This window comes from Argentina silus (assembly GCF_951799395.1).
Source record: "Argentina silus genome assembly, chromosome: 4".
NCBI lineage: Eukaryota > Metazoa > Chordata > Actinopteri > Argentiniformes > Argentinidae > Argentina > Argentina silus.
The window spans coordinates 10,445,541-10,461,157 of record NC_139658.1 but is presented as its reverse complement, the minus strand read 5'-3'; the positions used below and the strand labels follow the sequence as shown (position 1 = coordinate 10,461,157).

Sequence of the window (15,617 nt, the reverse complement as noted above, 5' to 3'; positions counted from 1 at the left end):
CACGCACACAGACACACACGCGCACACACACACACACACGCTCCCTCTCACCAGTTTGTTTACCTCCAAGAAAACCAAAAACCACAGTGTTGCATATTCACCAGTGGTGCACCGCACTGCACTGCACTTCCCCAACACAACACACACAACACACACAGACACACAAAAACACACCAACAACAACAAAAAACAAAAATGTCACTTACCAGCCACCTGCTGATACTCACGGCGTCCCTCCTTCCTCTGTGGTGTGTGGCGTGCGTGTGTGTGTGAGTGTGAGTGTGTGTGTGTGAGTGTGTCGGTGTCGGTGTCGGTGTCAGACAGCCAGACTTAGAGCTTACATCCAGAGCAGAGAGGAGCAGCCAGGTTAAAAAGCAATTAATGAGCACAGAGAGCAGCAGAGGGAACACACACTATCTATCCTTTCCTCTCCACCCCTTCACAATGAGAGAGATTGCAGATAGAGATGCAAGCCAGAGAGAGAGAGAGAGAGAGGGAGGAAGAGAGGAAGAGAGGAAGAGAGAAAAGCAGCTACAAGCTCCAGCCGTGACTGAGCAGAGATGCAGGACAATAATAAGCATCCTCTCCCTGGGAAGGGATGGATAAAGGAGGGAGGGAGGGGAGGGAGGCAGGAGGAGGAGGGGGGAGCGGCCGAGTGATGCAACTGAGCATGCCCAGTCGAAAATCCCAGGGTATTTAAATGTCACATGACCCCACCGGAGCTGTCTGTCAATCTGTGAGCAGCAGAGATCAAGAGAGAGAGAGAGAGAGAGAGAGAGAGAGAGAAGGAGAGAGAGAGAGAGAGAAGGAGAGAGAGGAGAAGAGAAGGAGGGAGGGAGGGAGGGGGGAGGGTGCTCTGTGGAGGGCTGGTGTATGGCGACGTCACAGCTGTTCAATCCCCTTTCATTAGAGAGAGAGAGAGGGGGGGGGGGGGAGAGAGAGGGGGAGAGAGAGAGAGAGAGGGACCTGTAATCGCCTCCAAGGCACAACCCACAAGGTAGCCAGTCGGCCAATGAGACGGTAGGTTGGTCAGTAGAAGATTAACCCCTTGCAGGCTGTGTGATACCTGCTAGAGGACCAGAACAATACCACAAGGAAGAATAGACTTCTGAGAAGGACAAAAGAAGAAGAGAGGACAATAACAAAGCTTGGCCATCAGAATGGAAAAGAATAGAAATGAGTCATTGGACTTTTATTTTCCTCCCCAATGACTAAGTTAATCATTTGAGGGATTATGGTAATCTCTATGTGTTTAAAAAAAAAAAAACATGGTCTTATTTACGATGACATCCTCACAACTGTATATTCAAATGACAGTATTTTTCACAATAATAAGCCAGTCTTAGGTGGCATAGGATTGGAGTCCATTTGCATTTAAATTAATTCAGTGAAAAATGCAATTATTGCATTGAGTAAATGAAAATTCAAATGGACCACTGTCCAAGTGTGAGTTTAAAGGAGCAATCGGAGATTCAAAGAACAACAAAATGGTTTCCATGCCACTTTCTTAGGGGAAACAACAGAGGGTGGGGCACAGGCTCATGTAACCACTCTCAAATTCATAGTTCATTCATAATTCATTCAGTTATAACCATGTCTTGAAGCTATACAGTCATTGTTTACAATGACATTGTTTACACACAAAGGAGTAAAACAAGCTTATATTGTGGATTCCGATGGGGTAAGACAGTTTAACTAATCTCACGAGGCATTTAAAAGTCACATTCTTTAAGAATTAATAGCTATGTATCATTTATTTAAAAGTCAAAAATGGATGCATCAATACCAGATTGCCCCTTTAAACATTGATATATTTCCCACACTATTTATTCATATGAATTGATAAATAATGACTGTTTCTTTTCTTCCAAGAGAACACAGGAACACGTTGATTGTGCGATGACAGAGAATTAACGAATATGTTGGATATTGAGGCCATTTCTTTAGCTCTTGGCAACTGAATTTCCATGTTTACAAACAAGAAAAGCCCATTCTAAACACACCCAGGCATGATGCTATATCAAGCAAGATGTGCATTCCATATTCCCTCGAGGAAGAAATAACTGTTTCCCTCATAAAGTTATTGATACACACCAGTGGAGGCTGGTGGAGGCAGAAACGGGCTCATTGTAATGCATGGAATGGAATGAGGAATGGTATCAAACACATGTTCAAAACTGCAAAACAGAATCTGCTTGTTTTTATCAGAGACCCTTGGGTGTCTGTTCTTATTGCTTATATTGTATTTATTGTGTTTTATACATGTTTTAAAGCACTTTGTGACAATTGTCACTGTAAAAAGTGCTATACTAATATATTTGATTGATTGAATGACCCTTGGTAGAGCCACCTCTCTAGTTGTGTGATAAGAGACGTCAGCGACCTCTAGTGGTGGATACTGGAATCAGTCCGTTAAATCTTTAAAAAAATATCCCTATGCTCTGCTAAGGATGTTGCGCCCTCTTGTGGACATACCTGTAGATACATAGAAAATTGTACCACAGACAGTTTTACCCACTGGTGGCGAAGTGGAGTGTGGAAAACAATAATACCATAATAACAATAACAACATAATAACAACAACATTATCCACTAGCATCATTTTGTCTGCCCAAAATGTAGTCACCATATAACTGAGATAAATAAGGGTGGAAATCAAAAATAGGGTAATCTTTTTATAATCCCCTTCATTTGGTGTTTTGGGGAAGGACACGTCTGACATCTGCATGCGTCTGTGCTTGTTTTCATTGCCTGTCTGTATCCTATCTGTCTGTGTCCTATCCACAGAGCTCAGGATTAACCTCTCACCAAACACAGACAAACACACACACCCCTAGGATATAGCAATAGTTCTATCTGGTTCTCTGATTGGCTGGGTAGAAATATCACACCTATCCAATCCTCTCAGATCTAAAGGAGTGTCTAGACACTCCAGGGTAAATGTCTGGGGAATTCAGCATCTCTCCTCACCCACACACACACACACACACACACACACACACACACACACACACACACACACACACACACACACACACACACACACACACACACACACACACACACACCCTCTTATTGTTAATCTGTCTCTATAGATCTTCCGTTAAGTGTTTACCTCAATGTATACACACCTTCATCATTACAGACCAGGCGAAGACACAGACGAAGACATTTCACCACCCACCCAATTCTAACACTTAACCCAATGAAGGAAAGATCCCTGTGACCAGGTGTTAAAGCTATCAAGGTTTTTATTGATGCACTGAGCAGAATCCCATCAGGCTGACTTGGGGCCGAAGCCCACCTTCTTCTTGGCTCTCTGAGCAGCGGAGGAGAGGCAGCGGCCGCTGGCGGCGGTGGCTGCTGTGCCCTGCTCGGTCTGCACCACGTGGGGGAGAACACGCTCACACAGGGTCTGGAAGTCCAGGGGCATCTCACTCCCTGGGAGACGGGAGGAGGAGGAAACACATTCTTTGAGTACTTTATGAGGGTTCACGGTAAAGCATTATATTCAAACGACCCGGAATTCACTGAAGGCCTGGACTTATGGAAACCAAAAGCTCAGACAGGCAGACAGACAGACAGACAGACAGACAGACAGACACAGACACAGACACAGACACAGACACAGACACACTCACACACACACACACACCCGCACTCACACTCACACTGTTCATTTCAGTGGATTTCTCCTTTATGAATCATCTTCAATGTCTTTGCCAACAGTGGGCACCGGGCAGCCCTACTCACCCAGGTTCAGAAGGCCATCAGTGGCACTGTCCTCCCAGGTAGAGGAGCAGGGGGCCTCAGTGGAAGGGTGTGTGTTGTCGGAGGGGCCGGGCAGCAGGCTGAAGCTGGTCAGCAGGGGGTTCTGGGGGGGCAGCTCCATCTCCTCAGCCTCCTTGTAGGAGGACTGGGCCAGGGCCATCAGCAGGCCCTGTACACCTCCCTCTAGGATACCTGGGCAAGAGGAGAGGAGAACAGGAACATTATAAGAAGAAGAATTGTAGCCTGGGTCCCAGACCTGTTTTAATGCTTTAGCCAACTTCTGTGACTATCATTGTCATGCCATATATATATATATATATATATACAGTAGGACGACTTAAATTGAAGACTGAAGACTTTGCGGTCGCTCCCACAGCTAATGTCTTACCCTAAGCTTTTAGTTCAGTGGGCTTACAGGCAGGTAGACTACTAGACTTGGGTTCTAACCCAATTGGTCTCTCAAAACCATGCAAGAACTTTGGTACCAACAGTGGGCAGAGAGATGGGGGTAGTCCACGTACCGATGAACTGGGTGACGTTGTCGTCGTTGAGCTGGGCGCTGCAGCCGAGCCGGCCCGTGACAGCCGTCGGGTCGCAGTTCATCTTGGCAAAGAGGTCGGCCACGGCGATCTTCTGCTGCTCCAGGAACTTCCTGATCACGGCATACTGGCTCTCCAGCGCGTTGGCCAGGCCACGCTTCTGCTCCAGCTCTCCCTGAGAGGGACACGGAGACAAGGTTGAGGCAATGAGTGAATAAACAACATCGTCCCCAGAGGGGAGGTTAAATTCCTGGGGGTTCGGGGAGTTCAGACTGACCACCCCACCACTTCATCATTGTCCTCAGCTAGGACCAACACATCCCTCTATTTACATCTAAACAAACAACATTGTCTTGTCTTCGGGTGTTTGATTGTATTGTGGTTGTGTCCTATGTTCCTATGCTGACTTTCAGGTCCAGTGTCCCTCTGGGAAAAAGAGGTTTTCTTGATCAGGAGATCTCCTTACCTCCAGGTCTTTCAGCTTGCTCTGCCACTGCACATCGTGCTGCTTGTTCTCCAGCTCAAAGTGAAGGATGTCCTTCTGTGGCGGGGAGAGGGTGAGCACAGTCATAACCACACAGTCATAACCACAAAATCATCAAAACTACAGGGTCATAACCACAGCTATAGCCATGATTGACGTGTGAACAAACTGCACAATTTGTGTGTGTGTGTGTGTGTGTGTGTGTGTGTGTGTGTGTGTGTGTGCGCGTATGTCCTAACCCTGAGCTTGTTGATGCGGTCATTCAGCATGGTGCTCTTGTTGTTCAGCTCGTTGATGTAGTTGAAGTAAGCGAAGCTCCTCTCCTCGTTCTCCTTGAACTTCTTGCCAACCGTGCAAAGGTCTTTCTCGCCGGCCGTCTTCATGATGAGCCGGTACACTGCCTGGTATGTTTCCAGACTCTCTCCTCCCATTCGCTCACGCTGGGCTTGCTCCGACTCTGGACCAATGAGAGAACAGGGCATTGAAGCGTCAGCCAATAAGGCTCAAATCGCTCAAGAAACATCCACTGAGGTATGAATAACACGCTGGGAAGCTCAGAAGGACCATCACACACACAGAACCTCAATGCTCCCCGTACAAAACAGGTGTCTCAATACTGGATCAATCTAAAGAGGATGTCTGAAAAGTCTAGGCGAGGTTGGTAGGTAGGCTCGTTGGGTATTTACAATTAATACTTGTAGGAGGACGCACACTATCTAGTACGTACTTCTCTTTTTGGCATCCTCGTCCTCTCCCATGGGGACCACCTCCTGGGACTTCTTGACCATGAAGTGGCGGAGTTTGTTGTAGTGGTCGATCACCCTCGTCAGCTCGGTCATCTCCGTGTGGCAGACGGACGTGTCCTTCTTACTGCGCTCTCTCACGGCGAGCATACGAGCTAGGGCCTCCGACCTGAGGCACACATTGTCACACGTTGTCACGGACAAAGATACGATTTCTCCATCATCACATTTTGCCACCATAACATCACTTGCATAGCCTCCACACTGCCCTCAGTGCCCCACTGACCTCTGGTCGTAGGCCAGGACAGACTTCTCCACCAGGCCTTCCATGACGTGGTGCTGGTGGCGCAGGTCTCTGTTCAGCCTCTGGTATATGCTGGAGAAGGTGCCCCTCTGCCTGCGCAGGTTGTCCAGCTTAGCACGCAGCGCCTGGTTTCCACACAGCAGCTTGTCAAACCTGGTGGTCGCCTGCAGACACCAACAGCATAGAACAGAGGCATTGGAGACCTAGTCAGACCGCATCAATAAGGGAAAAGGCGTAGGCTTATACTGTACTCTTGTAAAGACTTTTAAGATAGGTCCCACTCTCCCTGTGTAACTAACATTTTATTTGGGAAGATGGGAAAGAGAGGGGAGAAAGATGAGATGATGATAACAGGTGGGAGCTACAATGTAAAGAGCTTTGATCACCTGTGTGATGTGGAAAGGTTTATAATTCCATGCAATTGTTACTATTATTCGTATTATCAACACGAATATGCAGCATTTGGATTCAATCCCCTCTATAGGGGCAATGTGTGGACAAGAGGGGGCAGCACGTGACAATTAATGTGCTAAAATGAAAAACAATAATGGTGTGGGTGTCTTTAATGACTGCACCTGGTTGACCCGGTCCTCCATGACACTTATGTGTTTCCTCTGGTGACGGGATCTCCTCAGGGTGCAAGTCCGGCCCCCTGTGGCCTTCTTCTTCTCCAGTAGTCTGGCCTGCATCCCCTTCATCTGTGGGAGGGAGAAGAACTGACCTTAGAACAGTGCTGCTGTTGAAGAACTGCATTATCCATCAGGTAAGGAAACAAACAGCTGTGCTTTAGAATACTGATCTATGAACAGATTTATCGATCTCTCTATCTATCTGATCAATTTAAAGAGACCTAGCAAGGGCATTACAAATGCATCCCAATTATTTCATCTCACCGTAGACAGCTTATTACAGTGCTCATGTTACCTTTAATTAAATAGATCAATAAAAAGACGAAAGAATCTGGCGCTGACTAACAGTAGTTAATTCTGATGGCGATGTGGCGCCTATAGGCCTACAGAACATTTCAGATTTGGCGCACCGCACCTTCATATCCAAACTTGTGAGGTGCTGCTTCTCTTTTCGGATGAGCATGAGGTAATGGTCGTTGTCCGCTTGGAGGCGCTGATGTTCCTCTTGAAGAGGGTCGTTTTTAATCGGAATCATTTCTGTGCTGATATTGTTGATTGTCCGTTGTCCGTTGAAATTGCAATTCTAAAGATGCTCCCTCGGTTTCGTAGAAATAACTACTGATAAACACTGAACAATTTAAAATGTACGGCGAAATAACGTGTGGTGTCGTTCAGGCGTTTGAAGAAATTCTGGTGACTGAAGTAGCAGAACACAGCCAGAGAACTTGTATTATTATGACCAATAATTACCATATGACACGTAGAATTCTAGAATAACATTAGAATTCTCTAATTCTCTGGGCAGTAGAACATTCTGACCAAAGATGCGGCACTACGCCATATAGGTTACGCCTCCGTGGAAAAAAAACATCACTAATGAGTGACTTAAACCATCGCTACTGTGCACATTGTAATTAATTAATTCAATAAATTATCAGAGCCAATTAATATCCAATGAAATTGCATATTTCACTAAAGCGTGAATAGCAGGTTTGCGATGTTCCCCTTAAGGTCAACGTAAGTCCATTGGCATTGATAGCAGAGTAATAGAAAAAATAACATTTGATATGGATAATAATGATCGACTTGATGGGAAAATAATTATCCAAGAGTGAAACATACAGTATACCTACCTCACTGGCATGTAAACAAGACAGACATACAATTCATAATTCAATATTGATTTAATTTCACTGAATTCAAATTTATGAAGAACAGTTAAGCAAAACAACTAATGCCACCCTAAAATGTTTTACAAAAATAAAACAATTTGATGTTAATTGCACGGACTAAAATAACACTGAGTTAAATTAGCTTTTCCTTATCTTCAGATACAAGCATAATTGAATATCTTTTTTAAAATCTGAGATTCACTTCAAAATAACATGGGTCCCTGCATTTCTCTTAGTCACAAAGAAGGTCAACACTTTAGTCACAGTTGACACTGAGAAGGAAACCCTTTTCGGAATATGAGTTACACAACACTGGGTCTGTATGGCATGAATGGGTTAAATAGTGGGGCAAATTAGGTCTATAACTAGACTAGGGACTGGGGGTCTGTAGTCATGGAGAGCTTCCATTCCTTGTCTCCTTCCCTTGATAACCGCTGACGGGTGCGGAGGCTGGATAGGGTTCTGCGATACTGCTTTCGCCCTATCAAGTCCATCTTCCCTTCAGCTGTCAGCAATCAAGGAGACGAGGACAGGAGGCCATTCAAGGTGATCAGAGTCGGGATCACGCAAATAGTCTAGTTTAAGACCCTTACCCACAATCCTTCAGTTCAGTACAGAAATAGTTACCGAGAGGACCTCTGCTGAGAGTTGGATAAAAATACCAGTTTGTTTGATGTAGAAACAGAATTGAGGACATAAATATCAAATGTCGGTGACCATAACGTGCACATTATAATCAAAGTCTCAAGCAGGGCACTGGGTTTACAAAGATTATTGATTATATTAGATAGGACCATCCTTGAATCAAACAAATGAACCACCATTACACCCTCTTCAATCTATATTTATGTTTACTGTATTCAAACAATAGGACTGAAAAGAATACTGCTCCACTCTTTCTATTTGTAGGTTGAAATACTGAGCAATAACTGGTTGAGGGCAGAGTATGTGGGATATCTTTGGCATTGTCTTTAATACACATGGGATTTCAGTTGATGGCAGTCCGGGGCAATGGATGAAACAGGAGACACTACTCCAATACAAACGCAAGTCTTGTTTTAACACAAGACCACTACAGTTTAGAGGCTTAGAACGATCGATATTGGTGTAGAGCCTTTCCTTGTGGGCAAAGCAAACAAAACACTTGGGAGCTGGCCTTTAAGAAGAGTTTTCAAACCATGAAGCTGCAAAGATAAAGCAGAGATCCAGGTGTGTGAGTGTGTGTGTGTGTGTGTGTGTGTGTGCGCGCAAAAGCAGCGGTGCAGTTAATGGGACAATAAAAAACAAATATTAAAACAAAATAAATAAGACCGACTTGGCTGAGTTCTGTGTCTCCAATCAGGTCATTGAGTTGGAAAGATAGGTGACCTGTTCTCTGTGTAAAACTGGGTTCTTCTCAACTGTGACCGGTAAGCCCTTATACCTTCGAATTTCCACTATACCTTTAGGTAAGAACTTTTAATCATCAGTAATGCAGTAGCCTTGAATAATATAATCTGTAATAAGTTCATCACTCCACTGAGATTCAATCAACACAGAACAGCAAAAACATTGGGGGTGAGGTCAAGTGACGGGAGGAGAGTCTTTTCTGAAGTCTCTTGAACCCCCTTAATAGTCAGAAGGGGGTTGGGTTTGAGGTGGGGGATGTGGGGGGGAGGGTGTCTCGGTGAAACATCAACTGTGGTGGTGGAGCTTCTGGAAGACCACCATGCGGAACTTGGGGGCGAGGACGTAGGCGATGGTCTCCTCCACCTCTTGGACGCGGCGGAGGAAACGGCAGCGGTCCCTCGCCAGCTCCTCCCACGGCCCTCGCCGGTCCTCCTCCTCATCCCCGCTGGCGTAGAACTCCTCCACCTCCTCACAGAAACGCACCTAGAGAGAGAGAGAGAGAGAGAGAGAGAGAGGCACACGTGAGCTTTACATGGCTTCACAGGCTTACACCTTTTCCCACAAAGCCCAAACAGAATAGACCCACGCAGAGATAAACCTCTGAACATCTCTCTCTAAATGGGCCAAGATGCCCTGGAAACAGTATCCATGGCTGCAATGACTGTGTGCACGACGATGATGATGATGATGCCCCATATAACTCATCATAGATTAGCCTGTTCCTCAATTCAACCGAACAGCAACTGTCTGGGGAGAGGGGAAGAGAGGGGGCATATCTGAAGTACTCGGAGGCACCGAGGCCTGTGAAGTGACTCTGAAGCCTAACTCCATCAGGCCCCATAACTGATCACAGGGAGAGGAGACATTAAATCCTCGACAAGCAGCAGCCCACAGAGAACGGGGCACTGAGGAAACGGCCCATTGTTATCCAGGGTTATTAGCTCTAGATGAAAGCCATGCTGGGAGCTCTGCATGGGCCTGGAGGGTTGTGGGAGCGTTATTAAAATGTTCTTAGAACATTAAGACTTTAAAACGCCCCCAAGTCCTACGAAAAATAAATAAATAAATCAACAAAAAGGCCATCCGAGAAATGAGATTTTCTCCCTCTCTCTTTCTTCCTTCCCCCGGTTATCACTGTTGCTAAGTAACATGGCAGGCCTATGTTCATAATACGGATGATAACGTAATAGGAGGAAAAAAGGCGTGGAGGATGAGGGCAGAGCATTTCAAAGGCAGCCGTGGGATTGAGCACATGGATGACTTGTCTTGCTCCTGGGTAATAACTGTATTTTAATTGAGTGAGTGGGTACAGTCACATTTCACAGCCTGTGTGTTAAGAGTAGACTCTGTGCACAGTACTGCTTCATAGTATTGACTCTGTGATTTAGTCTAACACCGTATAAAACGCAGACAACTGGAAGGTATGTGCAGGGTGAGTCTGTGTACACGTTCACCATCATTCATGACTAAACCAGTCAAGGCAGTGATATCATTACATCCAAATGTGGGTAGTTAATTGCATTTTGAACGACGCAGGCTTCCTATTTAAAAGCACTCTCCCCCTCTCCTTGACGTCTCCCCGGAGACCCAAAAGTGGAACCCTCACATCAGATGATCACAGGCAAAAATGGGGAGAGTGGTGTTGCTTGGTTTTACATCACTCGTACAGTCAGGCAGACAGGAATACACTCAGAGACAAAAACACATTAACAGTTAATGGGGAAAGCATGCACAAGCATTGTGAGTTGTGACTCACACTTGCTCACTCAGTCTGGCTCTGTCCCCCCTCTTTCTTTGTACTTGTACTGTTTGTGTGGACGTGGAAAAAGTAAAATTTTCCCCGGGTTCAAAGCTCACAATAGGAGGCATTTCCAAACTGACTCAAGAGGTAAGATAACTATGACTGTGTTGAAAAATGGGGGTTTTGAACAACACGAATAAAACAACGCTTCCTTCCTCCTGTTCAAGCTACTTATTGACAGCTTCCTCGTAAGAGAGCCGTTGTAAAATGTGACAACCCCTGGACTCATTGACAAACAATCACGTTCCTCTTCACGGCCACAAGCATGTGACCACGAGGTCTATGGAAGATGATGTGATACGTTATGAAAAGGAGAAGTATGTCTGTCTACGTTTTACATTTTTTTTAAAAAGACAATGAGGAAAAACAGAATGTGATTGCTTACAATACAATTTAGCCTACAAACCGACACATTTTGACAGCGTTCATGCTTGCCACGTAAAACTTTCTGCTGAGTACGGGCATTCATGGTTAAGGAGTGACAGTAAGGGCCTGACCTAGAGGACATTGAACTTTTCTTTTCTTTTTTTTTAAATATGTTTTTAGGGCTTTTCTGCTTTATTGGGATAGAGACAGTACAGATTGCCAGGAAGGATGGGAGAAAGAGAGAGGAGGGATGACATGCAAGATAGGTTGAGGGTCGGAATTGAACCAGGATCCTTGCGATTACACAGTAAGCGCATTCGTGTGCTACGCCACTAAGCCCCCCGGACATTTAACTTTTACCAGGAAGTCAAAGTTGCACAGGATGCGCTTCTTGCGTATTTATTACACCTTTAAATGTTTTGCAGAGATAGGGCTTAATCTTATTGCAATGAAAACCAGTGTGAGCAGACTAAGACAAACGCCTATGCATCAGAGGGTCCCTATGGGCACACCCATAACAAGCACCTCACTCTGAACCCAGGTGCCAATCTGTCTCTGATTGTCGATGATTGCACTTTGCAAAAGGAGAAAAAGACCGGTACCCTGGCTACTAACTCAAATAGAGTGTGTGTGTGTGTGTACCATACTGACCTTTTTCACAGTGACACAGCTGGTGGTGGATGTCACAGGGAAGGGGAGGGTCTCAGAGAACCCACTGTCCAGCCTCTCCTCCGCCTCCTCATTCCTGTACTGGGGGGGTGAGGACCCGTGGTGGGGGGAGTGTGGGGGGGTCCTGGCCTTCTTAGAGCGGCGCCCGGCCCCGGTCGCAGCGGCCGACCCAGAGGGCTCTTGAGTCCTGAGGGGGGCCTGGAAGTTCAGGGGGCTGTAGGGGTCCAAAGACGCGCTGAAGGAGTTCCACAGGCGGAGGCTCTCGGCCTCGTCCGCCTCGCTGGCGGACTCGTCCCCAAAGTCGTCCTCCTCGAGCAGCGGAGAGGGGGAGGAGGAGAGTAATGCTGGGGAGGGGTGTTGAGAGGGGGGTGAGGCGTGTCGGTGGCTGGAGGTAGTGACAGCGAGGCTGGGGGGTACAGTCCTGGGGGCTGTGTGGATGGAGGCGGTGAAGTTCTGGGGGTTGTAGGGGTCCCGGCTTTGGCACAGCGAGTTCCACAGTCGCTCCGTTTCGGCGTCCGCCTGATCCGAGTCCGACTCCTCCTCCTCTTCCTCATCGTCGTCGTCGTCTTCGTCGGAATCTGAGAACTCAGACGAGCCCTCGCTGTCAAACCCGTCATCGTCCTCGTCATCCTCACTGAGCTCGTCCTCTGATTGGTTGTCATCGCTGCAGGGGCTGCCCATGATGTAAGCGATGGCCTTGTTCTGGCACTGGGGCGGGGATAGGGGCGGGGCGGCGGCTGACTGACTTTCCACAGTTGCCGTCTCTTCTTCCTCCTCTGAATCTGTGAGGTCTGAATCGTCCATTTCCTCCTCCTCTTCCCCCTCTCCTTCCATCCCTCCAGCGGCAGTCTCCCCCTCTTCTCCCTTCTCTGAGGCTTCTCTCTCCGGTTCTCTCTCTCCAGAGCACCCTGGTGTGACAGTATCTCCCTTTATCTCTGTGGTCCCCTGTAGGTCTTCACGGGGAGGCTTCAACATGAACAGCCGGCAGGCGGAATGCTCTTCCTCCAGACTAGAATAGCCATTATCTTGGTCAGGGGTCAGAACTGCCACTTCACTGCAGGCAGTGACAGCTCCAACACTAACATGATGACTATCGATAGTGATACAAGACCGGTGATCGAATGGAAGCTCTTCCGAGCTCAGGAGAGATTCTGGCCGGGCTGTTAGAAGGTTGTAATTGTCAGTTGCCTCCTCTTTGTGACAGGAGGGTCCAGGGCTTTCGCTATCCATTGATTCCCCATCACTGCACTGTACAAACAGCTCGGTTGGCTTGGCAACGGTGGCTTTTGTACCACTCTCCAGTTGAGGACAATGGCCGCAGCTGTGCTGAGCGCTCACCCCCGTTTCCTCTTTGCTCCATGACAAATTTGACAGCCAACCTTGAGCCCGGTGCTCCTCGGTTCCCCAAAACCCGGCCCACCAGTTGCCGCTGCTACTCTTCGCACGGGCAGTCACCGCGTCCGACGGCCAACTGTCCCCGCCGAGGACTTGCACTTGCACTTGTTCGGTGGTTCTAATTTCCTGAGCGGATGCGGAGTTCAACAAAACGTGATTGAGGAAACTCCTCGCTGTAGCGAGGTACCCGGCTGGAGTTTGTTGTCTAATAGTTAAGTCCATTTCAGCAGCATCTTCAATCCCTAACTCGCGAAGGGAATCTGCGGTTAACCAACTCAGAGTACCTGTACTACCAGACGCGCCTAGCGCAACAGTGCCCTCATGTTGGCAATGCAGGTACGCTAGGTGGTGGCGAGCCGTGGGCTGGGCTGCAGGCATGATGTCGTCCAGTTGTCCGAAAAACGCACGTTCTCCATCAACTAAGTTCTGCTTGAAATCACCACTAACCCACCCAGATAAACTTTCAGACCGGGCAGGAGTCCGAGAGCGCCCAGGCAAATACTTTTGCAGGAATGACAGGGCGGGCCTAGAAATGCTGCTGATCCACGAGCTATCCTGGTTATCGTGCCTGAGAGAGGCCACTTCACCAAGGCCGGTGGAAGTGGAGGGGGACGTCTGCCCCCCAGCAAAGTGTTCCTCACGACTCATATTCCTTAACATTCTCAGCAGCACTAGCTAAGACTAATGAATAGGTAGCAAGTAAGCTAGTGTAGCACTGTCAATGTGGTTAGCTACACGTGCAACACTGGATATTCACCCTACGAAACTATATATTACAATTACAACTTTAATCAAAATAAAGTGCAAAAATAAATAGCTTTAAAGATCTAACTTTAGTCTTGAAACTGTAATTCAAAGACTTGGCTAGCAAGCGAATTGGTAACTATGCAGGGTAGTGCTAGCGAAATGCTAGATTGACAGCTGTTTGACAGCTCAAGAAATACTGTTCTTTTCGCTGGCGCGGCTGTATTAACTCAGAAAATATATTAGCAAGCAAATTTTATGTGCAGCTCAAAGCACTGTCCATAGTTACAAGTGGAATATCCGTTAATGTCCGTTATCCATTTTGTCTTAAACCGAGAGGCAAGCATACCGGCTAGCTCTCCTTGGGATCCAGTGAATAGCATCGTCCATATTGTCCGCGGCCGTGGCGGCGCTCATACCGGGGACATTTTCCTGAGCGTGATGAGACTTCTGTCGGGCAGTGAGCTTCGTAAAACCAGTTGTCTTGAAGAGACGAAATGTGTACACACTTGACGAGTCGTAACATAGGGGAAAATCCAGGTCAAACGTTGAAAGACAAGCCATTTTGTCGTCTAGAGAAATTGCCGGTTTGCTTAAAAAAATAATTGTAGGAGCGAGTACGTAGTAGTAGTAGTCGCTTTCCAGTCAACAGCGTTAGCTTAGCACTGGTATCACATACAAACCTTGATTAAAAAAAAATACTTCGACGAAGCTCAATCTCCTCATATAAAAAATAGCCAACTAGAACACAGGGTTTTAGCTGGTAAACTCGGTAGAATTGCTCGTCGTAGTAAATGGGGGACTTTGCTTCTCAAAGTAGCTCGATGTTCTTAGTCGTTGTGTTTCTTGTACGGCCGGTTTTTTTTGGCTCGCTTTTCAGAAGACGATTTCATCAGCAACTTTAGAGAGTGTCGTAAAAGAGCCCTCCGTTTAGAAGTGCGTTGCTGACTAGGGAGCGTTGTTAAATTACCAACTGACAAAGAACGTTGAAATGATCAGCACGCAAGTGTCCCTTACATAACGAAAGTGAATCCAAGGTCCTGCATTCCTACTGTAGGGAACATCTTCTGCATTGACAAGTACACATAATGATTGCTAAATACTGTGTTTCAGCATTCAGCCCGTATGCCTTGGTCCGAGCATATCTACTACCATATGTCTACATTTGACACTTTTCCTATAGTTTTAGAGTTCATCATATTATAAGGGTTGGATCATGTCTTCTGCTGCGGACTAGGTTTCACATGCCAGTGTTCTTCTTCAGTTACAATAACATGGCATTGGCTACTGTACTGACACAGCTGACAGCACCACACAAATATAGAGCCGAGGTTCTCCACCCCCCTGGTATGACGTGCTGGTACTAGAAGTAATCATTTATACAGTGAAAATAGTCATTTTCAGTGTTTTGGCTTGAATTTTGGCTTCACCAGATCAAATACGTATCACCAAAATATGAAAAAAAATAGGTTTCTGTCTTTTCCAGTAAATCTAACCCTGCTACTCTCCCTCAAATGCTACGTTTTCAATGGGTGTGATATAAGAGGTTTTGCGTCGGTCACCACGACTTGCTCATGCTATACTTGTACTCAAATAGAATGCATGCTCTGG

At 46.6% G+C, this 15,617-nt stretch overlaps 2 protein-coding genes across 2 annotated transcripts; both read right to left on the bottom strand.

Moving 5' to 3' along the window:
• Positions 1-3,277: 3,277 nt before the first annotated feature.
• On the bottom strand, positions 3,278-7,005 carry LOC310803055 (coiled-coil domain-containing protein 63-like; the record flags this gene model as incomplete). Its single annotated transcript, XM_083667691.1, has 9 exons — positions 3,278-3,441; positions 3,754-3,963; positions 4,293-4,485; positions 4,777-4,851; positions 5,034-5,251; positions 5,522-5,706; positions 5,824-6,005; positions 6,417-6,539; positions 6,886-7,005. The coding sequence occupies 9 exons, from the start codon at positions 7,003-7,005 to the stop codon at positions 3,278-3,280; spliced, it is 1,470 nt and encodes a 489-aa protein (XP_083523817.1).
• Positions 7,006-7,635: 630 nt separating this feature from the next.
• ppp1r15b (protein phosphatase 1, regulatory subunit 15B) lies at positions 7,636-14,833 on the bottom strand. The gene is made up of 2 exons (XM_083667750.1): positions 11,850-14,833; positions 7,636-9,514 (listed from the first exon to the last, which is right to left on the bottom strand). Exons 1-2 carry the CDS (start codon positions 13,920-13,922, stop codon positions 9,317-9,319), a joined length of 2,271 nt encoding a protein of 756 aa, XP_083523876.1. The 5' UTR covers positions 13,923-14,833; the 3' UTR covers positions 7,636-9,316.
• Between the last annotated feature and the right edge of the window lie 784 nt (positions 14,834-15,617).